The sequence below is a fragment of the Falco rusticolus genome, chromosome 2 (genome assembly GCF_015220075.1).
Source record: "Falco rusticolus isolate bFalRus1 chromosome 2, bFalRus1.pri, whole genome shotgun sequence".
Taxonomy (NCBI): domain Eukaryota; kingdom Metazoa; phylum Chordata; class Aves; order Falconiformes; family Falconidae; genus Falco; species Falco rusticolus.
Genome location: NC_051188.1, coordinates 113,779,795 through 113,805,329, shown reverse-complemented (window position 1 = coordinate 113,805,329; position 25,535 = coordinate 113,779,795). Strand labels below are relative to the sequence as shown.

The window sequence follows — 25,535 nt, the reverse complement described above, 5'->3', positions numbered from 1 at the left end:
GCCTAGGTTGAAAATAAATGGAGTTCAGGGAGGGAAAATTGTTGCCACCATTTGCAAAGTTGGCTGCAGTATTTTTTTCCTGTCATAAACTGTTGTGAATTTGAACGGGCTGCCATATTTCCTTCCCAGACATGGTAATGTTTAGTTGGCAAGTGAAGCAACCTTTTGTTTGGAAAGCTCTTTCGAGATGAAAGGCATCAGCAAAGTTGTTGCTGTGTCTCCCGTGACTGCCTTGGTTGAGGAGCTGGACTCTGTGTGTTAAGTCTTTCTGATGCAGAGGCTTGAGTGCTTAGTCTGAGCCAATTTACTCATTCTTCAGCTCTTACTTTTTTGGCCTTAATTGGCTTCCTGCTGCATGTCACGTTGCATTTGCCTTTGGCTGGCAGACATAGAGTCGACCTCCTTCTCTGTGCTGCTAAGAGAACATGTTTTCTTATTAGAGCTGTCTAGTGCCAGCTGAAGGAAGCACCTTGTGTAAGAGTGGTGGAGCAGCAAGTGTGTTCTTGCAATGGTAGTACCTTCTCAGCCTTGTGGGCAACTCCACAGATTATTTTTCATCTCTTTCTTTCATAAAAGATCGTAGATGCAAAACTTGTACGGAGATGAGGCTCCTAGGAGACTTTTTCCTCGTCTGTGGCAATGTCCCTAATGCAAGAGGAAATCCTCACCAGCCCTTTCCTTGTGTGGTTTGTTGAGAGTTTAAACAGGCCACCTGTTCTGTAGATCCTGCTGCAATTTTGCTGCCTTTTTTTCTTGGTTATCCTCAAAATGACAGGTTGCTATCTAATGTACTCGGATGGACTTCACAACCTATCTATTCAGTCATCTGCTTTCCTTGTTCTCCTCTTCGAAAGGATTTCATTTAAGGGCAGCAGTGAGGTGGTGCATCTTGGTGATGGGACAAATTAAATACTTCATGGACCATTGCTAGGGAACAAATGGTAGCTCAAAACTGCCTAGGCCTTGTCTGGGCTACCTTGCCTCTCTATTATTAATGTGGCAGGCCCCAGTTTATTGTTCTACCTTGAGCCACACTTTGTCCGTCTTCCTGGCGGAGTACTTCATGCATTCCTTTGGGAGAATCCTCTAATCAAGTGCTCGACAAACAGCCATGAAGGCTCTGTGGTTGCCCTGCTGCATGGATGTTTCTGGCCCAGCCCAGCAGAAGCACCAGTGTTGCCTGCTAGTCCTGTCATCTGTCTAACGAGCCCAAGAAACAAATTCCATCCCTTGTGTTTGTGTGCTGGCCTCCTTACAGGGGCTCCATTATCTTTTTTTTTTTTTTTTTTTTTTTTCTGGAAAATTGTTCCTTGCAATTTCTTCTGGTAGTCTGGTAACTCTGTAAAAATTTTTGTATTTACGCCGTTAATCTTCTGCTCAGGCAGGTTTGATGTCCAGCATTGCAGTTGATGACACAGAGCCAGTTACTGAGTTCCTACTAAATACACATCTTTGGTGGTCTCCATGATACTGAAAAATACTGAATTGTCAAAGTTCTGTTGTTTTCTGTCACTAGTGTATACACTACTCTGTACTGCTCCATCTGTTTCTGCAGTTAAATGGGATTCAAGTGAATTCATTAAGAACATGTCACTTTATATTAACAGTGAAATATATTAGGTGTCATGAAAAATAAACGTTCCAACAAATTTACAGAGTTTGAAGCTCTCATATCATGAAAGCTGAACTTTGACTGCTCTGGGAAGGTGGAGAAGGGTCTATGCCAGTAATACAGGGCACTGCAAGAATAAAATATTTGTAAAAGCCCCTCATTTATCTGCCAGGGTAATGTGGAGCTCACATCTTGCCAAGATCAGTGTCTGTAGCTCTGTGCCTTCTGCTACAGTTACATGAAATGTTAATCCCTAATGCACAGCAAAGAACCTAACAGCTTGCTTAGTAGCTAGGGATACTATTGCTGTTGACTGTTGCAGGACAAAAGGCAGAACTCTGAATCCACAGCTTGCTAGTTCCTGAGCCTCTTGGGTCACCTAGAAATGCAGCTGACCCTTGGAGTGTCTGCCCTGTGCGTGGTCCTGCTCACCTGTGGGCAGTGCACAGCAGATGGATGCTCTGCAGTAAGGTCTCATTCTCTTACCTGGTGATGCTGTCTCTGTGTGCTCCTGCCTTACGAGAATCCTGATTTGTCTTAGCAGTAACAAACAGAAACAAACTTTACAAGCACTAACAAAAAATGTTAACAAAAAACCCCATTTGTTACTGCTTGTTAAAGTATAAAATTGTAACTGTTACAGGCTGTCCCCTCTTCTCTCCTGCAGCCTGTTCCATTGCCATCCTTGCAACTTTGTGTTAAACTGGAGTTGCTTTTGGGACTGTGCTGTGGGGGAGGGGGATAGTCATTGCTTTACAGCAATAGGGTACGGGTGCTGAGCACACCCACTGAGCAATCCCTGGGACCCTATCTTTTGCTTTGGCCTGCCTTCTCTTATGAAGGTGCTAATCACCCCTTACCTTCCTTTAGTGTTAAAGGGTCTTTAGTGACCCTGGAAGAAGAGAAACTGAGCTGTCTGTGCTAATCTCAGACACAAATGTGCAGCCCTTGCCACATTAGTCGTGCCTTTGTCGCCTCTCGACTGGATTAGTGCAGTGCACTGTATGTGGGTCTATAGCTGGAAACACATACAGAACAGTGTTGTCTGCTTGTTTTAGTGTCACAGGAGAGTATTTTCCAGAGAGACATCAACGTGAGGAGTGTCCTCAGTCAGGATCCTGAGCTGACTTCTCACGGTGGTCTGTTGGAAGCTGGTTTGGCTATCAGGCAGTGCTTTAAAGCTTACCTGCTGCTGTTACTGTTTTCTGTAAGAGAATAACTTGAAGGATTGAATGGAGCTGCCACTGAAGACCTAGTCAGGAAGTATATTGGAGCCCTACAGCTTGATTTTTTTTGTTGGTTGATTTTCTGTATCAATGGTTTTACTCTTCCTGTATCAATGATTTTACTATATGGTGCTGGTGTTTAGAGAGATGTCCTTAAAGACATCTGGTTGTGGAACAGTACATAGGCAGTGGAGGTTTTCTTTGCACCATTCACACGTGAACTGGAGAGGAAGTCTGGCTTTCTTATTAGGACTAGTCAATCACTTGATCAGGTACATAATAACCGTCTTCTGGGAGGGATATAAGGGGTAAGAGATTAACCTCAGTCTGCATTACAAGTAAGTTTAATGAAGTACTAATGTTGAATACAGAAGGTCATGGCAATGAGGCAGTTGGACTATTATGACTGAGCCTGTACACGTGAACAGCCTGCAAAGCAAAGAGTGTGCTGGGAGTTATGAACTGGGGAGGCAAAGATAGTGTCAGTCCTTGGTTCAACTGTTCGTTGAACTGTAGCTAGGGATAAAAATAAGCTTTTTCTCTTGTAGTTTTGCTCAGTGTGTACAGCTGCTTGTGTAGTTTTCTGATTCTTTAATACATCCTTCTCCATGCTACTCTGGAGGGGACAAGCTGCACTTTATAACATGTTCCCCAGTGGGTGGTTTCTGTCCACAAGACTAACTTCTTTGCCCACACCTGTGTACCTATTGGCATGATGGTTCTAAACCAGGGAATAGGGTCTTAATCTACAGCAAGAAGACGTACAGAGTGATAGGAGGGGAAGGCTCAGCAAGTGTGTTGGTGTTGACACTAGCCAGTGGCTTTCCCAATGTAGCCGGTGAATTAGAGCTGTTGTGCATTGCTGGACTTTGTGTTGATGGGTGATTTCTTTAAATTTGGCTTTGCCTTTATGGTATCTCAGACCAACCTTCTGGTCCAATTGCTTTTGATGTTACGGCCATCTACTTGGTTTTAGCAGGATCTGTCCTTTACTGTTCTGGCTTCTGTTCTACCTGGCTGCTAAAATATTGTGCTATGGGTATGGAACTGGTGGGGTGCAGTAGGATGCTCATGGTTGGAGACTGAGTTTAGGTAGTACCCCTCTCTTTCTGAGGTTTCTCAGGTTGGAACTATGAATCCAAGCAGTTCGCTCTCTTGGGAAGTAAGAAACTGCCAAAATCCACATGCAGCTGCTGGGGTTATTCTTTGGGCTACAGAGTCAAATCAACCAGAAAAGTCTCCTGCTGCATCTTTGCTAGGTCCTCTGGCTAGTTTAAGTGGTTCACATTCTTGCCTGGAGCATAATTTACTGTTTTGCCAGCCTTCTGCAGAGAACTGCTGTTGTTCTATCCTTCTAATGAGACAGTCCCAGAGAACACGGTGTGAACATCGTGTGTTCCTCTGCTCTGGAGGAAGCCTGCTCTGCTCATGCTCCCGTGTTCTGGAGCTTAGACCAAAGAGGGGATGTGTGCTATAGAAACAGGTGAGGCTGTAGAAGTTCGTTCAAGCAAACTGTGTTGAAATCAGTTCTTCCTTTTAAATTAATTAGGAAGGCAAGGGAGTTTACCTGTGTTAGAGAAGCTGTGACCCTTCAGGGCAGAAATGACCATGCCTTTTTTTTTTGGAGAATGTCAACTTACTGTTCTCATGGCCCTCAAGCTAGGGGAGAGTTAGTTTTCTACTTCAAACCCTCTACTGGTGTCAGCAGAAGTCTTATAAAAGTGCCTGATAAGATTATGCTCTCACTGTAGTAATGCAAACCACTTATTAATATTTTTAAAGTGTTTTACGTAGCACTTGGTCTGTAGTAGAGGAACTGTTACCCATTGGATCTACGGCTAGTCCTCCCCCCTGCTCCCAGATTTCATTACCTAATGTGTTAGTAAATAAGCAGTGAAACAAAGATTGCCCAAACCAGACATTATGTGTTTAGGGGTTCCTGCTCCAGTGAGACCAAATGTTAATGGGAAATATTGCTCTTACTAGTGCTAGCTTTCTGCAGAGTGGGATGTCCAACCTTACTTTTTTTTTTTTTTGTCTATCCTGGTAATTCCTTTGTTAACTATGTGTTCTCCCTCTCTTTATTCTCCTGCCTAGCTTTCTGCAGAGGGCGTGTTGTGAGGGTGCCCAAAGGTCCTCTTATTCGAGTCATGGGCACGGAGGTGGTGATACCTTGCAGTGTTAGTGACTACGATGGACCCAGCGAGCAGAACTTTGACTGGGAGTTCTCCCGGGAGACTGACTTCGTGCGGATAGTGAGTACCTGGGATTCTACATTCACCTCTGAGGAGTACCAAAAACGTGTGGGCCACGGGGATATCAAACTGAGACGGAGCAGCAACGATGCTGTGGAACTTGTGATTAGAAACATCCAGCCAACTGACCAAGGGAGATACAAATGCTCCACACCCAGCACTGATGCCACCGTTCAGGGAAATTATGATGCAGAGGTCCAAGTGAAAGGTATTTCTGAAGAGTGAGGTGTGCTCTAAATTTGTTTTCAATATTGATTATAGATGTACCCTTAAGAACATTATGTTTCTATTGCTTATGAGCGCATTGTGGTTTGGATTTTTTCCCTCTCTGTTCCTGCTTAATTCTCCTAAAGCCAAAATTGAAAAATGGAAAGTATGATAGCAAAGGCAAGTGGGGTGAAGAAGCAAACAGAGGCTGTTTACTATAAACAACACTTTCCTTTTTTCTGTCTAGTAAATATGTAAATAAAAATGGGAAAACTGAGCTCTGGGTTTTCTGAAGATGTCTGCAAAACTTCAATGTCCCTAAGCCTCTGGGTAGCGAGGCTACCTTTGAGGAAAAAAACACAACCTGTCTTCTGTCTTGTTTAGTGTCATTTAGGGATCTTTATATACGAAGGAGGTAATCTTCCTTTTCCTCTTTAGCATGTCGATGCTGCAGTCATGCTCTAGCTTTGTTCTCTCATTTAGGGTTCTTTAGTAGTAACTTGGGAGACTATTTTTTTTTTTTTAGTGTCTTTTTTTCCCTTGAAAATCAAGATGGTTCTGGGTAGAAGTAATACAAATGATGATGTGTGGATGAGAAACTAAAGTGAGAGGAAGGATAAATGAACACTTGTCTTGGCTTCTTTAAAGTGGAGCGCTTCCTTTAATGGATTTTCAGCTGAATTTTCTTGTTCCTGGAATATATTTGTGTGGAAGAAGGAATGACTGGCCGAGTGTTGTTCTGTGGTAGTTTTACTGCCTCATACCTGAACAGGTCAGTGTGGGTGTTCTCTTCTTGCTTCCATTTTATCATGCTTGTGTCTTTTGGTTTTTTAAATAGTGATTTCTGATGGCTTATCGGTGAGTGGTTCAAAAGCACGTTCCTCAATGTCTCTCAGACTGTCTGAGGGTGACTCCTTCAAGTTGCGCTGCTCAGCCGTCACCACCTCACCGGAGCATACTCACCTGCATGTGACTTGGCAGATAAAAAGTGGATCCACTTGGCGGGACATCCTATCTTTGACTCATGAAGGCAAATTCCAGCCAGGTCCCGGCTATGAAGAACGCTACCGCAATGGAGATATCCGCTTGGACACAGGAGCGAATGACACGTATCGGTTATCTATATCCCAGGCCTCGTCAGTGGATGGTGGCGTCTACAGGTGTCTTGTGAGTGAGTGGGTGAGAGGGGCAGATAGCTCGTGGCAGAAGATTCAGGAGAAGAGCGTGGAGATAGCAAGTGTGGCGATCCAACGGACTGGTGAGTGTTACTGATGGGCTGGGGTCACAGCTTGCAGCTACAGCAGTGCTGTGTCCAGACTGTGATGCTTTGAGAGCAGAACTTGCATAAGCTGAACTAAATGAGGGCACATTCCAGGAGAACCTAGAATGTTGTTTGGATAGCTGTCCTGTTTACATCTGAGTTGATAGAAAAATTATGCCAAGCATTTTCTAGCTTTTATTGTAGGGAGAAGGGGGTTGATGGCATGGAAGGATTGACTGGAACCTCTCAGATGCTTAGACCTAGATTTTCTCATCCATAGTTCACTTCAGATTGCTTCTGGGTTTTATATTTCTTCAATAAACATTTTATTTAATCCCTGAGCACCCCAAACCTTCTCTCTGCTCTCTCATTAACATAGGCTTGCCCCATAGCACTAAACAGCTGCACTTCCCCTGTAAAAGTGGCTTGTGATTCAGTGACAGATGTGAAGCTTTTCTGTATGTTTATTAAAATAGCACAGAAAGATTAAGAGAAAGGAGGAAGGTGGTGATAATTTAACAGGACAAATAATCTAGTGATTTTTATCACTGACACTGGATCCACGGGTCTGATTGTTCCACCGTGTTGGCAGGGATCTAGGACAGTAATGGTTCTGTTAAACACATCATTGCACGCTTGACTAAGAAGACAAAAATACATGTAGTGCTGTGCTGAGGATATCCAGATATCCCTGCCCATATGCATTTCAGGAGTAGATGCACTAAGCATTTAATTGCATTAGCATTACCACTGCTAGTTGGAGGAGGGAAAGTGGGGGGTGATGCATCTTGTCACTCAAGAGGTGGAAAAACTGGCAGTGATGATCCCTCAGAAATGTGAGATTATGATGATATTTTAGAAGTGTTCAGACAGTAAGGGTATCTCTTCATTTTTGTAATCCTTTAATCACCATAGGGAGAACCCAGAACTGCTGGGTTTTTGGCTGGCTCATTTGGATGTAGTTTTAGTATCCTGGTGGTACTTGATCCTGTCAAATTTCACAGACTAATCTGTCCCCTCTCTTTCAGGGTGTCTGTTACACAGTAAAGCTTGCAGGTGCTCTCTGCCGAGGCAGGGTTTGCTTAATTAAGAGCTGTAATTCTCTGTTTTGTCACACTTTTGGAGAGTTTGGTTTAAGTAGGTGGGGTTTAATCAATGGCTGAAAACAGGGTGAGGATGGCCAGGAGCAGTAATAGTGCAGTTTTTTGTGTGGTTTGGGTGGTAATGTGGTTTTGTTTGTGGAGTTTTTTATTTAGGATTTTTTTGGCCGTCATTTTTAGCTCAGTCATTGGAAGCACTGGTACTTTGTCAGGGGCATGAAGGGTTTGTTTTTTTTTAGGTTATGCTAAATGGGATAGGTTATTCTCCACCAAAATGCTGTGGAAACTTTTACCCACACATCCTGTAGGACTTGTAGAGCATCTTGTGCTGACATCTAAAACCTCTGCACTTGCATGCTAAAATGAACTTGAGTTGTAAATGGTACGCTTGGTTGCTGCACTTCCCTCATTCTCATCTGCTGTATACTGTGGGGTTGAATTTGTAGAATAAACTTAAAAAAATCCCCAAGCAAACAAAAAACCCCAAACTTAAAACCCCACAAAACCCCTAAAAGATGAATTAATATATCTAACAAAGGAAGCCATGCACAGGTTACTTGTGTAACTCTGTGTGTACGTGCCTGTTGTTGCTCTTCTGTCTACTTGCCCATCACTTTCACCTCCTAAAATCATGATGTCTTTGGGCCTGACTTTGTTCTCCTATGTCTTTTTTTTAACAGTGCCTTGTACAACAGGTATATAACTCTAAGTAAGGTCTTCGGACATGTCTGTAACCAAAAAAGGAGTGCTGAGAATGTACATGAGGGTAAACTTTCATGGAGTCCCTCTCTATGCATACACTGCCAGATTCTCCATGCTTGTCACTATTTCTCCACAGAACACTTTTGTTTTCATGAAATACTGCTCTTGACCTTGCAGATCAGTCGTCTTTCGTGTGTTGGTATTAGTCTGTCAAAGTAACTAGCCTTTTCTGCTGACTGCGATCCCATGATGAGACAGTGAGGGAAGTCCCAGTGAGATACTCATCAGATAGTGGACTTTTCTTTACCACTTGGGTGGGGCTTGCTGCTCTCTGTTCAGTTTGACTGCTTTGTGCTGTCAGGTGCTGAGCGATGAGATGAGTATTGCTGGGTTTTCTTGACAGTAATTGTGGCTGCTCAGTTTGGCTCTGGCCTTTATACCTGATGGTAATTCTAGAAAGCTTTTACTGATGGGTACCTATTAGGTAGTAGAACAGGGTTTTACACAGAAGTCACAGATCTGCACCAGGGATGTAGCTGCCTGTTTAAGGCAGGAATCTATATTTTTGCTCATGAACATGGTTGTAGGTCTGCTGAGAAGAGCCGCTGCTGTAGCAGCCCTGTCTACTGGCCTCAGTTGAGACTTTTAAGAGCAGCTGCATTACACACTGTGGGAACGGTGTTGCACTGAGATCCAAATCTAATCTTTAGGCAATGTGGAGTGAAGGAGTGAGCAAGTGAAGACATGTGGTGGCCAGGTAACTTGGTGAATGATTTGCACTGAGGTTTAGAAAACAACATACACAGCAACCCTGGTTCACCTCTCACCAGTAACTAACTCCAGCTTTTTTGCTTCTGGTCTTGACACTTCAATCTCATGGATTGCTTTAATAAAGCTGTGGCCAGCCTGGTAACCTACAGAATGCAAAAGGTCCCATTTGAATACTTGGTATGACCATATGTGCGATGTATATAAAAAATACTCACTAGCCAGTGGAGTTTGTTAAAATGCACTTTAGGTGGCTATTGATATTGTTTGAAAGTCCGCAGTTTCTGTTGGCCAGAGCAGTAAGTGGAGGGATCGGCAGTACAGGGAGTATTGCTGCCTTCTGCTTGCTTCCATTTCATGTTTCTGTAACACACCTGAGGTCAGTCAGGACTCCCAACATGTGGCTGTGGCTGCCTCTCATCCAAATCTGTTCTGTTGGAGGAGCTCAAAAGCACTTCAGCAGAAACCAAATGGAGTTCTGATGTAGTTCCTAGTGATTTCAGTGGACAGTTGTTCTTCTGAGGGATAGTCCCAGAACACCTTGACCCTCCTGTGAGAATGGGAAAACCTGCACATGTTTTCTTGCTGTGCAAAGTTGACATGCAGTCTGTGATTGGGATAAAGCCTTCATGGACTAGTTGCTGTTGAGTTATAAAAACCCTGTTCTCCCTCCCTTTCTCCCCCTGGCCTCATCATGCATCCCTTGCTTGACTGATGATGTGTACTTCCCTTGTAATAGATGATGCAGCTCAATATCCAACAGGCATTTGAAGGTAGGGCTACTGAGCTACTTCAGAAGCTTCTGTCAGAATATGAATTCCTAGATAACTTTGGACTTTTTTTAAAATTATTATTATTATATTTATTAATTAATGGATTTTTTTGTTTGAATTTTGTCTCTTCATTTCTAAGCTCTAGATGTGGTCATCTCAACAAGCAATGTGTCTGTGACTGAAAGAGACTCCCTGGATCTTATATGCAACATCACAACAGACAGAAGTGGTATTTTCCAAGCAGAGGTGATGTGGTATTTTTCTGCATCACCTGATGATACCTTGTCAGATGCTCAGGTTTTGCTGAGCATGGACCACGATTCTGTTGTCAGTGAGTCAACTCTCATCAGCCTGAGCCATGTAGATAGGAATGCCTATCGCCTGTTAGTGCGTGATGTGGATGTGGAAGACTCTGGCTACTACTTCTGCCAAGCAGCTGTCTGGGTACCACTGCACAATGGGAGCTGGCATAAGGTGGTGGAGAGGACATCTGCACCAGTCAGTGTGGTGGTGACAGCACTAGGTGAGTGATTCTGCTTTCAGACTCAGTCCTTGGTCCCATCAGAAAAGGGAGGGGACCTTGCAAACTCACTTCTGTGCAAGTTTCTCTCTCGTTTGCATCGATCATCTCTATGTAGGTTATCTCTCTCACATATAAAAGTAGTGATCTATCTTACGGGGTTTGGGGTTTGTACATTATAGGCTTTTAGGATCTATTACTGCATGTCCCACCCGTGTACTCCACTTTCTGGTGTCATTGAGCAGTCTGCAATTGAACTTAAAAGCCTGCCTTGTTTTCCAGGGGCTGAAGCTGCTCCTGTTGTCATGTTGTCCTCTTTCACCACTCTTGTACCATTAGCAGAGCTATGATCCGGTAACAGGCATTCTCTCTGAGCTCTGAACACAGTGATATCGGATGCTTCCCCTGGATTTTGAGTCATATACCATAAAAACTATTTATAATGGCAACTTCATAATGAACTCTAATAACTTTCAGACTTGTTGGGTTTTTGCTTTGTTTTAATCACTAGAGAGAAACCACATCCTGCTGATGGATTTAGAATGGGACCTGACTCTATACGGCTTTATTCTCCTCCCTCAACACACAAGTCCATTTTACGAGACCATGTCACGTTGCTGTTGAGTAGTGTGAGTGAGTGGGAGACACCTGGCTTGTGGCTAACTTCATGCTAGCAGTGTTGATTAGCATAGTGACCAGTAAAACAGATTTTCCTGCAGTATTTAACATTCTGCACAGCGGGGTGCATTTTTTGTAATTCAGTCCTGGAGATGAGAGAATATTTAGCCTTTTGGACAAGCAAAGGATTGTTTGTGCACTTGAAGTTATGGCTTCCATATGTTACTCCAGCATTTCTGCACCAAGTTCTTTTAATTCACCAAAGGGGGAGGGGGAATCTACTTAAAGGGAAACTTGATGACCTCTTTATTCTCTCCTTCCTTTATCCCCCAGTTGTTTTTGGTGGTTTTCCCTTCTTACAGCTCTAATACCATCAATGTCCATGGGTTTTTTTTTGCAAGGGGCTGGTTAGAAGCAGCTGTGTTTAACAGTTGTTCATTTAAGACTTGTGGACTGAATGATGAACAGGAGCTGTAGGTAAAAGATTCAACAGGCTTATCTGATCAACCTAGACTACAAGAGCAGGCTGACAGTATCTTTCCCTAGACCCCTTTCCCAAGAGAAATCTGTTTTGGAGATCCACTGTCTCATATGCATGCTGCAGATTGTAAAGCTTTTCCTTTGCTTTATCCCAGCTGAACTCTTAAGCTTTGATCTCTATGCAAATATCTGTAGAAGTACAGTTACTTGGGAGAAATATTAAAAATGAAACTCCTGCAAAACTTCTGAAAAGTCTATCGTTTTAGGGATAGGTCTAGATATGTCAACCTCCCCATCGGGTCTGCTAATTTAATCTTGGGGAGAGAATAGCTTCAGTTTCGAAGCAATGAAACTCAGGATGGTGTTGCAGGATGCTGTAGATAAGGTATCTGTACCTGATAAAATCCACAAAGTATTGATTGTGTTGGAAGCATCAATGAACCTAGATGTGAGCTGGGGGAGAACTGACACAGCTGTAGTAGTTGGTGTTTGTTCCCAGTTTTAACTGGACGCAAGTATCCAGGCCTAAACCCTCTCAATGTACCCATTCAGAGCCTCTAGTCATCAGGAGCTGGGGGTACTGTCCAGTTACAAAGGCAGAGCTCCTCCATCATAAAAGTACTGAACGAGGCCAGCATACAGAGAACCTGCTCTGAACTCTGGTTTTCAGAAATAGCTAGCTATACCACAAGGTTAAATCCCAGTACCAATGACTTGAAATTTTGCATTTTTGTATTGTACAGAGAGCTAAGCTGTGGCTGTTTCCAAGTTTACTTGTATTGTGTGCACAAATGAACGTCTTCATTTCCTGTCCTTCTTAAGCTGTTTAAATCGCACATTCAGCTCGTGAGCATTCCCTCCTTTCTCCACTTGTGTGCATGTGCATGCATGCACCCATGCTCCTGTGTGCATAGGTGCGCTGCATGCTCATGTGCTCTCTCATAGTGCCTGTACCTGTAGGACTATTCCTTATTCTTTCCATTCCAATTGGGCATTATTTGGGAACAGGAGAGAGTAAAATCTGCTCTTCAGCAGATGCTTGGTTGCTAGGGCAAGAGAAAGTGGAATAAATTTTCAGCATTTGAGGTTTTCAACTGCATCCAGAATTTACCAGCTCCTCCTCCTTAATGGAAGTTAAGAGCTGCTGGAGTATTAAGTCATTGAACTGTTAGTGAGGCTGTTCTTCGACAGCTGACAGAGTGGAGGAATGAGGTTTATCCAGCCAGCCTTTTATTCTTCCTAAATCCGCTGTTTGAGTGTCTGTCAGGGTGAAGCGCCTATCTGGAGTGGTGCTGTCAAAGCCAAAACTCGTAGCAGTCCTTCCCCTGCACACAAATAAACCAAACCTAAAGTGATTTTCTAAGAACTCAAGTTTCTTGCAGCTTTTTCTGTCTTGTGTTCCTGTCTAGAGAACAGTTTCTGCTTTTGTAGTCTTTGTTGCTGTGAAAATATCAATTGGTCTTGAATGCCTTCTTTTTAGAGGGGAAGGGGAGGTGAGGAGGAAAGATAAAAAAATTGCAGAGCGTGAGCAATATATCATGAGGCCCTGGAGAAGACCAGGCTTTTGTGAATGAGACAGGAAGAGTAGTGTAGCTGTAGGATCTATGGAGACTTACACCAAAAGTGGATTTTTGCCACCATTAATAATCTCTGCCTTGGTTGCAGCAGAGGGACTCTGTGCATTTTCTTTTTTGTTTTGCCTTACTTACACTGAAATGTGCAGAAATCTACACTTCGTTGGTAGAAGGTACTACGGACTTCTGTAAACGGTACTTTTATGCTTGTGTGTTACCTAACACTGCAGAAACTCACCATTAGTATCACTAGATACTCCGGTGTGTATCAATGCCCTTGTTCTTGCTAGATGCAAGGACACTGCATGCATAACACCTAATGGTGAGAGATCTTTTTCTGCAAGCTGACACAGCAGCAGCCAGCTTGCTTGATACAATTGTTTTTATCCTTTGCATCTGAAGTCCAAAAGTGCACGTGCACACGTAGTTTGCACAGCAGTTCTATTAAGATGCTTTATTATCTTGGCTCGTTGGTGAGCTAAGCCTATGTTTTAGCCTTGGACTGCATTTTCTGCCCCAATTATAGCTTCAGTTAATTGTTTCTAGGAGGGCAAAAAGCCAAGTAAAACATAAAGCAAGAAATAAATATAGAGCGCTGAATGCTTACAATGTAAAAGCCATGTGATGAGTATTGGCCAAACACTTGGAAAGCTGGTCTTTTTCTGAATTAGAGTAGACAGCAAGACAGAAAAATGTTCTAACACTAGTAAATAAATATATTTCCTTTGTGGTGCGAGGTTCTTGTAATCTTTTTCCTTTACTATTGCTGTAGTCTAAGAGAAAATAGTCATGTGGCTGCCTTATCGCTTTTAGGCTGTGGATGGCCAGCTCTTCCAGATTTAAATACAACAGCCCCATTTTTAACCCGTGAATTTCAGGCACTCCTTTTCAATCTTGAGGTATTCCAGCCTCATAGCTGTACAGCATGTACTTCTCTGTTCAGACTGTGAAGGTCTTCTGATCTGTGCATCTTTAAGCATCTTTAACTCTTAATCTACTTAGTATTTATTATGGTGCCTGCTGAAATTTACTGTGCGTGGCTGTTGGTGCTGCCTGTGGCCAGTGCTAGTGCTGGTACCCGTGCCCCCTGGTTTTGGTGTCTGGGTGGGCAAGATGGTTGGTTTTTGGGTTGTTTAACATTCTTAAACTGTATCGTAGAGACATGATGGGATGGTGAAGTGTGGAAAAGACATTTCAGGACAGAAAACTGCCTGTCATCCTGAAGACAAATTGGGGAATGGGTTGTGTCTGGTCAGTGCAAAGCCAGATAATAACCAGTCTCCTGTGGCTGCAGGCTGCCCCAGGCATTTGAACAGGTGCAAAAGGTGACTGGCTGGGCTGAAACTGAACCCGCATGGTGGGTTCTTGGGGCTGGGCCTAAAGAAGGGAATTATTTTGCTCAACAGTATCCCTTAGACCTGATTTTTCTGAAATGGTCTGACTAGACATACGAAATGAAAGCTGTTGTTTGGAAATGCAGGCTTAGGGGTTCTTGCGTCAGAGTGGTGCAAGTCTGAGAGCTGGAGTCCAAATTCCCGTTCCCCAGGTCTTGTAAGAAAAATACATATTCTGCCACTTGGTTTTCAAGCTCAGGTGCTTTCACAGACTGGATGTTACAAGTTAGCAGTATCTATTAATAAGGTCTGACACTTTCTCCTTTCTGCTTGTAGCTTTTAACCTCTTTCTTCTGGGTTTCCTCTCCTGCAGAGCCAGACTATGAGGTGTTTCTGAATGCCTCTAAAACACCCAAGTTTTCAGATGACCCCACAGAGCTCAACTGCAGGATCGCAAACGCACAGGACACCGAAGCAAACCTCCGCTTCACAGTTTCCTGGTACTACCAGCAGCGCCTGCGCAGCGACGATGTAGTGACAAAGGAACTCCTGGCCACGATGGATGCAGACTGGACTCTGCTGCTTGGGGACAGGAGCAGAGAGCGGACTCAAAACGGGGAAATAATCTTCTCTAAAAAGGCTGTTGACACCTTCAGTTTAAGAATCCAGTGGACTTCAGAAAGTGACAGAGGGGATTATTTCTGTGTCATCTCTGCATGGACTAGGCACCGCAACAACAGCTGGGTAAAGAGCAAAGATGTGACTTCTGCATCTGTCAGCATTTTCTGGGCTACACAAGGTAGGAACCTTGCACCTATTTGCTGAAAGATCTGGAGAGCAGAGATAGTTTCCTCCTGAGTAGGCCCGTCAAACCAGAAGGCCTGTTAATGGGCTTTGGAAATGGGGTTCTGTATTATGAAGGGGGAAAAACACTATTACACCCTTTACACAAGGGTGTAAAGGCCTCTTATTTGTGGAGGGAAGTAACTACTTAACAGCACTCACCGGTTTTATGCAACAGTTTGGAGTGGAAGTGCAAAGCGGAGATATGTTAGTCAAACTGGGCTGAGAATTCCAGGAGCTGGGCTGTTGTGGCAGGGGTGACATCCAGCAGTGGTGCTGGGCTCATTTTCCCCTTTCCTGACTTGGAGTATTTCAATCTCTAGGATGTATCTTGCTGCTAGCAACAAGGTTGTCTTGAGGTGAAAAGAGGAATGTCACTCAGTCTTCTTTGTCTGCCAGTATGAGAGGGTTTTTTTCCTTCTCTCTGACAAGCCCGTGTTTAGAAGGCAGTTCTGAGGAAGTTCATGGGCGTAGTAGTCCCGGAGTATCAAAAAATAAGTGGGTGGCAGAGCAAAGTAATTCAGTGATTTGCTTAGTTCTGGGCCTTTTTTAGGCAGAGGCAAACTAGCTCTGGTCAGTATTTAAACTGACTGGGAGAATTTCTTAGAAGCTAAAGTTACTTACATCACTTAACACCAGTTTATAATGGGTGTACATATCCTGGACGCCCTGTAGAGTGACACTGTTTTGGCTTAGGTGTGAGGTCATGCAAAAGGGTCTGTTAGATAGGGACAGAAGGAACAGGATAACCTGGGGTGTAAAGTCTGGCAAAAATCTGTGCTTGGCTAAGCTGCATTTATCCTGACGGATTTGTTTAACAGTCTAGCTCTGGCATCCACAGGCAGAGAACTATATTTCAGAGACAAGTGGTTTGAAATCAGTTTAAAGTTGTTTAGGGATAATCCCTAAACAGTGAATTGGAGAGCTGCTGTGATTCTGCTTCAGTGAAGAGAGAAATGGTGGGCTGCTTGCTCAGTACTCCCTTCATCCCCAGACCAAGTGTGGTCCATGAAAAGGTCATTTTTTTTTTTTTGCTTAAGCTGGCTTCTGCAGCAGGAACGAGATGTCTCATTAATGCTGAATGCTGGTCACAATTAGTTCAGTTGTTATGCCACAACACGGAGTGTGTGTGTATGTGCATGCATGTGTAATGGATCATCGCCTTCGGAGCAGCTAGAGACACCAGCTGGAGTTGAAAAGTCTCAGACTGTGTTGACATTTCTGAGGGAAAACAAACTGTGACAGGTGTGAACATTCCCTTGTTTCTGGTTTTATTCCAAAAACTCCACTAATTTTGCAACACAAATGTAAATGTTATAGTCCCCGTGCTGAAAAGTATGTTTTGTTGGCAAAACTTGGAGTTCGGAGATTTATGATGTGAAAGTGAGCTCTCCTACAAACACCTTCTCTTCCTGAAAAAGTATGTTACATGTGTATAAGGGGGAATAGAGGGGTGGGGTGACAATATATGGGTTTGATTGCCCGTTCTTCCCTTCCACCCCAGCAGCCTAGCCCCAGATATGCCTTTCTGTGCGTGCCCTGTCCCCTGCCATAGCCTATTCCTGCAAGCTCCAGACTCGGCTGCAAGCCCAGTGCTGTAGCCGGCAACTATGAAGGAGTTAATCTGCTGCTGCCTCTGCTCTCTGACTGTTGTTTTGACAAGTATCTCTGGTGATTTGAGTCCCTGACTGCTCCCAGTGCTTATAAAAGCAAGCAGCCAGGCTCCCACGTGTTTGCCTAAGGAGAGAACAGAAATTTGCCTCTTCCTTGGATAGCTTGTGCCTACATAGAGGCTTTTCTAACAACTATTTCAGTGCTTGCATCGCCTGTGTTAACTTCAGAGCAGTGCTTGGGGCAGGGAGCACTTTGGGAGAAATCCCACTTTGGAAAAGGTTGTTCTGAATTTTTGAGAAAGGAGAAGCTGTTTTGTGTTGTGTCTGTGGGTCAGTCAGCACAGAGGGTGATCAGGATAAGGAAACTTTCTTGAAATGTAAACATCACGTGAAGATGTCAAAGTCCTTTTTGTGTATGTTGTATAATAAATTGTACATTTGCCCATTTTAACTTGACGGTTTTGATCTTCTTTTTCTGTTTTGTTCTGTTGGGACCACTAACGCTCACATGTCTTTCTGCTTACTCAGCTTTGCAAATGCAGCCAATTGCTGTCATAGATCACAGTTGTTTTTGACGTGGTCTGCCTGATTTGTTTCTTCCTCTTTCTTCTACCCTTTCCAAGGTGACAAAGAAAGCATCTTTATCTTGCCTCAAAAATGAAAAGTATCAATTACGTTGTTGGTTTTTGCTTATTTAGAGTACAAATTCCAGTCGGTACAATGGGGTAGAGGAAGGGAGGAAACCTTTTTTGACTGATCTGTAACCCAGATTTTTCAACCCAGAAAGAAGTTTGATAGTTCAAAAAAGATAATTTTATTTATTAATTTGAATGTGAGTGCTGCCTGTATTGCACAGTTGCTGTTTGTAGTGGAATGCAGAACTGGTGCTTGTTTCCTAAACCAGTGTTGCCAGTTTTGCATCTGCATGGAATTCTTTGCAAAAGAGAACATTAGCTTTCAATTGAAATTTCAGATCCCAAAGGTGCTGCTATTTGGGGGCTTGTTAATTCTTCTGTCTTTAATTTACAAAATAATTGTATTTAACGTGATGGTACTTGTCCTAAATGCTTGCCCAGGCCCTGCCATCACATTTAATTGGGACCGAGGGCATCTTAATCTTTTAGAAAGTCTTGCAAGTAGAGAACAGGTGATGTTTCTGCCACCCACTCGTCTTTACCATTGCTGGCGTGTAATAGGCACTGCATAGTACAGACATGCAGTTCCTCCTGAGCAAAGAAATTCCTTTACCCATGGCACCGAGCTGCCAGGCGAACGTGCCAGTTCGGGCGTAGAAACAAGAAGGTGGCGTTAAGTTAAGGTGTACGAGCCCTAGCCAGGGGTGACTGGGCTGCTCGTGCCCGTGGCACTGTGAGGGTGTAGTGCTTCTGCTCTTTGCTTGGCAGGGGGGTGGGCCAGTAAAGGTGGTCTAGTTGTGTGTGTGTGCAGCAGTGGGGAGGGCTGTTGTGTTGTCCGTACACGTATCAGGCTGTGGTGCAGGCCATAGCGCGCCTGCTGTATTTTCAGAGCTGCAGGGGCTGCAATTGTACCTCCGGGTGTTGTATAGCCGCCTCGCCGTACAAAGGCAAAGCTGTCATTACCTTAATGTCTGCTGCATTCCCTGTACACGCAATCTAGCTGGTGCACTGGGGGATGAAGAAATCTTTATGAATATTGAGATGGTGTTACTTGAAGCTGCTGACAAGACATTAGGCTCTGAGGTTACTGTTAGCCATGGCCATTGAGCTGCTTTTCTGACCAAAGTCAGCGGAGTGCGGGGAAGGTGTGTGCTGTTTCCTAAGGTCTCCTTGCCCTTGTAGCTGTTAAGCTTCTCTAGCAATTTGACTGGCTTAAATTAGGTAAAAGCTCTTTTTGGTCACTACCCAGGAAGTACTCTTGAAGCTGAGCAGGCACTTTGTGATAGAGAGCAACAGGAGAATTACAGTGTGGCTTAACCACTTGGACTGGCCAGTGATGGAAGGCAGAGGTGTGCGCTGCCAGGCTCCAAAGTACAGTTTATTACTCAAATTTTATCTGAATCATTTGGCTAGGATTTCTGCTGCTGCTGGCCCTGGAGTAGCGCCCAAACTAGTTATAAGCTTTGGGTATGGTTTACTTAGGATCTCTTCCTCTACCACTTTCCAGCATAAACTCTGCAGGTTGCAGCCTCCTGTCTATGACCGACCAGGGTGTGTTTTGCCGTGCTTTTCATTCATGGAACTTTACAAGAAGGAAGTGAGACCTTGCATGGGATTGCAGGCATGTGTGCAGAGGGGCAAGTGTGCAGCGTAGCAGCCAAGACAGACATTGCAACTCTCAGATTAGAAATGAGATCTTAGGCTGTAGTTCTTCAAAGAGAATGTTCTTTAACCTCTCTGGCCTATCTTATGCTATAAGATCTGATGAGTAGTTTCCGTTAATACAGGAAACATGAAGAAGCCTTCCTTTCCCACATAACTTTCCTTGCAGATTACTGTTATTTCTAACCTAAGTGCCAAATCTTGGGTCTCTTTTCTTTTTCTGACGTGCGCTGTTAGACACAGACAACTACAGGCTTTTCTAGGTGGGGGCGATGGTAGCAGCAGACAAAATGTAATTAGCGCTCCAAAGGAGAACAATTTTGGCACAGAAATGTACTGTTAAAAATGGTGATCCAGGCCTTTCTAGTTGTTTAGGATATGGGGCTTTTTTTTTTTTTTTTTTTTTTTTTTTACTTCATGCACAGGTCTCTAATATTATTGCAGGTTAAAAATGTTCCTTTGATATTTTGACTTTCTTGCAACAAGAAACATTCAGCACCTGTATGTGCTGGTTTTTTGTGTCCCTTTTTCTAGTCTGGTCTGCATTGCTTATGGTCTCACATAAGAGGAGGCGCCTCTGCCTTCTGTACTCATCCAACCTAAGGAGGTTTGGGTTTTTAAAAGGTAGAAAAATCCTTTGAAAGGACTTTCATAAGAATATATCTCCCTGTTCTCTGTTCAGCATCCTCATTTCTAACCCTTTTGAATTCTACTGCTGTTCTCCAGCTACATCTCTGGACTTCGGATGTTCTCTTCCACAAACTGTACAGATGGCATTTCTGCTGTTCTCCCATGCTACCGCCACTTCTTTCTCCTTTTTCTTTAGTAAAAATAATTGGTAAAAGCAGCATTTTCTATAGCCCTCAAATGGAAAGTCAAGAAAGGATGCCTAGGAACAAAGTTTGCTCTGTCCTTGCAGGGGACAAGATACTCACTCTCCTGTGTACTGCTGCCTGATCTGTGGCTTGGAATTTGGTGCCCAGGTAGTAGGGAGAGTTGTCTCTTCTCAACTACATCTGTACTGCTCTGATCATCTGAAGATGTTTGTCTTAAGCACACACGTGAGAGACCAAATGCAAGATTTCTTTCTCAGTGTCTAGGACCCAGTGTTCTGACACAGAGATAACAGCATGAAGAATGTTTACATCGGGAGGGACTTTTGCCCAGAGCCTCCTCGTATGGTCTAGAAAGCAGCAACACGTAGTATAAAAGTACAGCTAGCTGTTTGTGCTTCGCCTTCTGGGGTAAAATATAATTGTCCACTATATTCCTAAAATGTGGCAAGCTGATCTGTGCTGGATTCGTAAATGTTGCAACCTTATGAAGAGGGTGATAGCAGAATCTTGTGGACGCAGAATGAGGAAAAAATAATTTGAGGTCTAGACTCAGGTGCATGGTGAGTTCTCTCACAAGGGAGTGGGGAATGATTCTGTGTGTGCAACTTCAATTGTCACTGTACCCCGAGTGCCTAAATGTGCAGCTCTTGTATTCCCACTTGCTTAGTGGGTGTAAGTGAAGGGGGTTTGGTGTGGAGTATCAAGTAATTCTGTGCTCAGCTAGACCACTAGAAGCAGCTCAGCCTTCGTCACTCCTGCTGTTTCTTTATATAGCTTTGTACTGTGATCTGCTTTATACAGTACTGATTTAAAGCTGTCATACCGGGTTTCTCATCTTGTGGGCTGTGTCTACTCATTGTGAAAACTGCTGCTTGAAGGCAAAACACTGCAAAATGTAATCTTGACAAGTATCTTGTCGCTCTTATAGGGAGGGCATAAATATTGCTGCATTTAGTTCAGTTTTTGGGGAATGTGTTACAATCTCACCATTGTTTATTTCCCTTTTCCTGAGAAGTTTCACCTTGTGTAAAGGTGATCTGCATCATTTTTGTTTAATGTGTCTATGCTCATTTTTTTTGTAAAGGGGGGAAGGTAGATTACGCTGCAGCTGACTAAGTCCAGAAAGTAGGACTAGCTGTATTTTTGAAATACTGCTATTTTGGGAAGTGGCTGTAAGATGTGTAACCTGCACCGAGCCCTCCTTTAAGAAGAACCTGGGTGTGCAGGTTGTCTCTTCATCACAGTGCCAGGAACTAGCAACTCGTTTTCCTTTTATCTGGTTCTGATTTCAATCACTCCTCACTTTCTCAATTTCTCATTGTGAGCTTGTGTTTTTCACGTCTTGGGGCTGTGCTCCTAGATGTATAATTTTCTCAGACCCTGTAATTAAAGGATTTTTGGGATTGAGGAGCTGGCAGACTTAGGGAATGCTGAAGAAAGTGCAGGACACCGAGCAGGAAGTGTTGCCGGCATTCTTGATGCCGAATGGGCTGTCAAGGCTCCTGGTAGGCTTGTACTCGGACGAATGCATGAGAAGCAAGGGAAAAGAACACAATGTGGAGGCAGAGGTATAGCGAACTCCTTCAATGCAGAGGTGTGTATGTGGGGGTGCTGGGGACGGTGACTTCTCCCATTACCTCCCAACTTTTTTGTCCTTCAAATTCAACTGATCTTGGGAGTTCAGCTGAATGTGTCTGGATTGCTGTTAGGGTGGGTTTTCAAGGGAAATAAAAGAAGCTACACTAAGTGCTGCCGATTCCGTTAGTGGCAGCTTTTCTCGCTAGTCATGAGTATGTCAGCAGTGACCTTGTACCCTGTTGCTGAGGGTGCTCTTCCTCCACATCCAATGTAGAACTGGGACTCTGAGTCTTGTCTGACTAATATCTTTACTCCTGAATAAAAAAATCCTGAAGATCCTGTCACGCTATGACCTGCGTATTGTATTATCTGTCCAGTATTTGGTGTTTGTTTGAATTCTTGCATTTTGACCCAAACTGTTGTGTACTGGGGTGTGTGTGTGTGCTGTTGAGTAACATTTTGGGCTGTCAATGAGTGTTTAGATAAATGTGCTGGGATTTTTCTCTCCAAAAAATTACTTTGCAATCTTTTTGTAATCTTCTTACTTATTGTAATCTTCTAGATTGAAAGGTGCTGCAGAAATAGCTTCACCTTTTTATTAACCCCTCTCTTGCTGCTTATTTCCTTCCCTCTTCAGATTACACGCTTACAGTGGAGGCAGTGAAATTGAAGCCATTCTTTGTAGCAGGCCACACCTTTGAGATGACATGCAAGGTGTCTTCGAAAAACATCAAGACGCCACGGTATTCTGTCCTCATTACAGCTGAGAAGCCACTGACAGATCAGTCGAATCCCAATGGAACCACTCGCATAATCTCCTTGAACCAGGATTCAGTAGTGCGGCTGGAAGACTGGACAGACCAGACTCGTGTGGACGGTGTAGTTCTGGAGAAGGTCCAGGAGAATGAGTTCCGCTACAGGATGTATCAGACCCAGATTTCTGATGCTGGGCTGTATCGCTGTGTGGTGACTGCCTGGTCTCCAGGTGGTGGTGGCATGTGGCGTGAAGCAGTGAATGGCTTATCCAACCCTATCCAGATAGACTTCCAGACGTCAGGTTGGTATAGAATCTGGCAGCTGTGTGTCTAAGCCAGAAAAGGAGAGAGTTCTGTGATGCTCTTCTAGTAGTTTCCCTGTCTCTGGGAAATACCTAGCCTTTGAAACATGGAAGGGGTCTCCAAACAGCTTGACAGCTGAAAGCTGGGCTTGTCTCCCTTGGTAGTACTTGTGTCCTTTGTGCTATTGACTGTTTACAGAAAGGTGTTTAATGAATTGGCTGTCATCATAGCGACTGGATTTTTCTTTACTAATGCAGCCCTTATGGTCCTGCAGGCTCAGAGATGGTTCTCAGTATGGGATAACTGCTGCCACATTTGCCAGCTTTGTCACTAGGTTGCTGTTAAGGTAGTGGCTGCTCTGAAAGAACGTTAATATAACCTGGATTTCTGTTCCAAACCAGACACGATTAGCATAGCATTAAATTGCCTAAGCATACCTTCCTGTTGATGTAATTGCAGAAAATGATCAGGTCAAGGCAATGGTAAAATTTCAGCTATCGCAGCAAGTGTATCCTGCCACGGGAAGACCTTAGAGGCCCTTTGTGGCTGGACTACAATGCAGCTCTACAAACTGGCATGAATCTCAGCACACAGAAGCGCATCATTTCCTCATGTCTTTGCTGAAACCCTCACCTTCAGCTGCAACGTAGCCCATATGTTGAGAATTATCTAGAGAAATGCTCCTCTAGAAAAATCTGGTGCTGGTACATTGTTGTGGGGGGACACAACAACAGCATTGGTTTGGATCATCAGAAGATGCATGTCAACACTGACTTCCTATCATGCTGTGTGGGTGGGAAGTGCTGCGGGAGTTGTTTTGATAATGGTGGTGCACTTCTGAGTAGAGGGCTCATCTCATGACTTGGTAAACCAAGCTGGTGACTTCTTGAGCATTTTTGAAGAGCTGTCAGTGAAGCCCAAAGGTGTGTCCTATGCTGGAGCTCTCTAGGTAGCTGCTTTATCTCAAACCTTCTGCTCTCCCCCATTCCTATCCACAGGCACAGCTTGGATGGGGATCTCTCATCATATCCCTTGTTCTTCATGTGAGTTACTCTGCTTAATATAGCAGGGCTGTATGGTTTTTAGATGTGTCTGTGACTAGGCAAGAGCAGCCTGACTTCTGGTTGCATCTATAACTATGGTAATTGTTCTCTGTGAGGTGTTTTTTAAAAACTGAGCTTCCTTATACTGGGCAGACTGGGAAAAGGACAAGGGCTAAGCATAGGCAGACAGCCTTGCAATGAGGACATCGCTTTAAGAAGCTTGAAATGTAGCGTCCTGATACAAGCCTTAATGAACATTCAGCCTGACCAAGGCTGGCAAGAGAGAGGGTGTTGACTCAGCTCAATGCTTCTTTCAGTTCTAGGTAATTTCTGGTTGGCTTTTTGTTTGGTTTTGTGGCAAGGTACTGTTCTGAAAATGTTAGTTGCCTGTGCTCCAGATGCCTTTTAGAGCAGCACTATCACAGGTTAATATTGCTGTAGATTTGTTGTCTTCTCAGGGTGGTTTAATGAGCTATAGTTTTAGCCTTATTACTCTTGATATCTGGGTCAGACACAGTGGGAGAGAAGCATTTGCGAAGGGGTGATGCAACAAACCATCAAGAATGAAATCTGTCCCAAACCTCTCCCCTCCCCTACAAGCTCTTGCATGAAGGCTTTCCTGCATAAAAGTGGCGGTTGGTGACTCTCCCAACATTGGTTGTGTTATGTCACTTTGAACTCCTGACCAAAATGTTTGGTGGGATGCTATTAATATCCATGGTTCAGAGGGAAACCTGTGAGCTATGCAAGGGAGGGAAGTGTGCATGTTGCAGTCTTGACTTCTTTTTGCTGTCACTCTACTCCCAGCCTCTTCACCCAGATAGGATTTCTGGAGCATGGAGTGAAGAAAGGGAGAGAGAGCCTGTAGAACTACCCTGGGAATGTGTGAATTCCAGTAGCAGGGCTGGAGCAGGGGGAGGGATGGTCCTGAAGCCCTGTCAGCCTTTCATTCTTTACAAAAGAATGAAGAGAGAAATGAGATCCCAGGCACAATTTACTGGAGAGCTATTTCCCAAAATAATCTTGGCATGTGGCAAAATCTGGCTTGAAATACCTTCCTTTCTTCAATTGATGGATGAATTTTGTGTCCTTCAGTTGCTACTCAGATATCTTTGCTGGACATTCATTTCTCGGCATGATGAGGATGTGTGAGGGCACAGTTAGAATGTATTAACTGTGGAATTATTTAGAGAATTATTTGGAATCAGGTACACGAGACGGGAGACATTTTGTGGGTGTGTTGTTTTGGTTTTGTTGGCTGAGGTGTACTTTGCAAACTGAGACTGAGTCAGGGAGCTGGAGGTAAATGGCAAAGTTGTGGAGCAGCTACAAAAGCATGGCTCAGATATCACGCCCTTGCCTTGCATCCTGTGGTACAGGCAGCTGTCAAACTTGTTCTTCAGAAAAAGAAGTTGGTGCCAGATTTTCCCTAATGGGAATGGTGAAAGGCAGAACTGCTTAGATAGGTTGTAGTTTCTAGGGAGAATGAGAGGCTCCCCAAAACTGGAGGGAAGATACTAACAGGAAAGGGTCAGAAAAAAGCAGGGGCATGCAACTCTACAGGCAACTGTAAAAGCTGGGGGGCGCTGATATGCTAAATCCTGAATTAATGGGAGGGTGGAGTGTGATGAGTTTGAGTGTGGTTGTCCCTGATAGGAAAACTGCTAACGAGTCAATTGCACTGACTTCTGGGGTTCTCAAAGTGTAACAAAAAGACATCTTAACTGTGACTGCTGGAAGGGATACAATAAGGCAGAATAATTTTGAAAAATAGAAGGTATTCCACTCTCTTCCCTACTTTGAAGGCTTGGGCTTTGACAGCATTTTCAGTTTGCAC

The 25,535-nt window shown here is 43.8% G+C and overlaps 1 protein-coding gene across 2 annotated transcripts in view; it reads left to right on the top strand.

The window, feature by feature from the left end:
* PTGFRN (prostaglandin F2 receptor inhibitor) overlaps positions 1-25,535 on the top strand; it is a 72,405-nt gene that overhangs the window by 24,145 nt on the left and 22,725 nt on the right. The window contains exons 2-6 of one of the 2 annotated variants that reach the window (XM_037378034.1): positions 4,936-5,301; positions 6,139-6,558; positions 10,044-10,427; positions 14,804-15,229; positions 22,235-22,654. In XM_037378034.1, coding sequence (XP_037233931.1) covers positions 4,936-5,301; positions 6,139-6,558; positions 10,044-10,427; positions 14,804-15,229; positions 22,235-22,654 — 2,016 coding nt within the window. Of the gene's footprint in view, positions 1-4,935; positions 5,302-6,138; positions 6,559-10,043; positions 10,428-14,803; positions 15,230-22,234; positions 22,655-25,535 lie in introns of those variants that run through there. The other variant, XM_037378035.1, reaches the window with a different exon arrangement.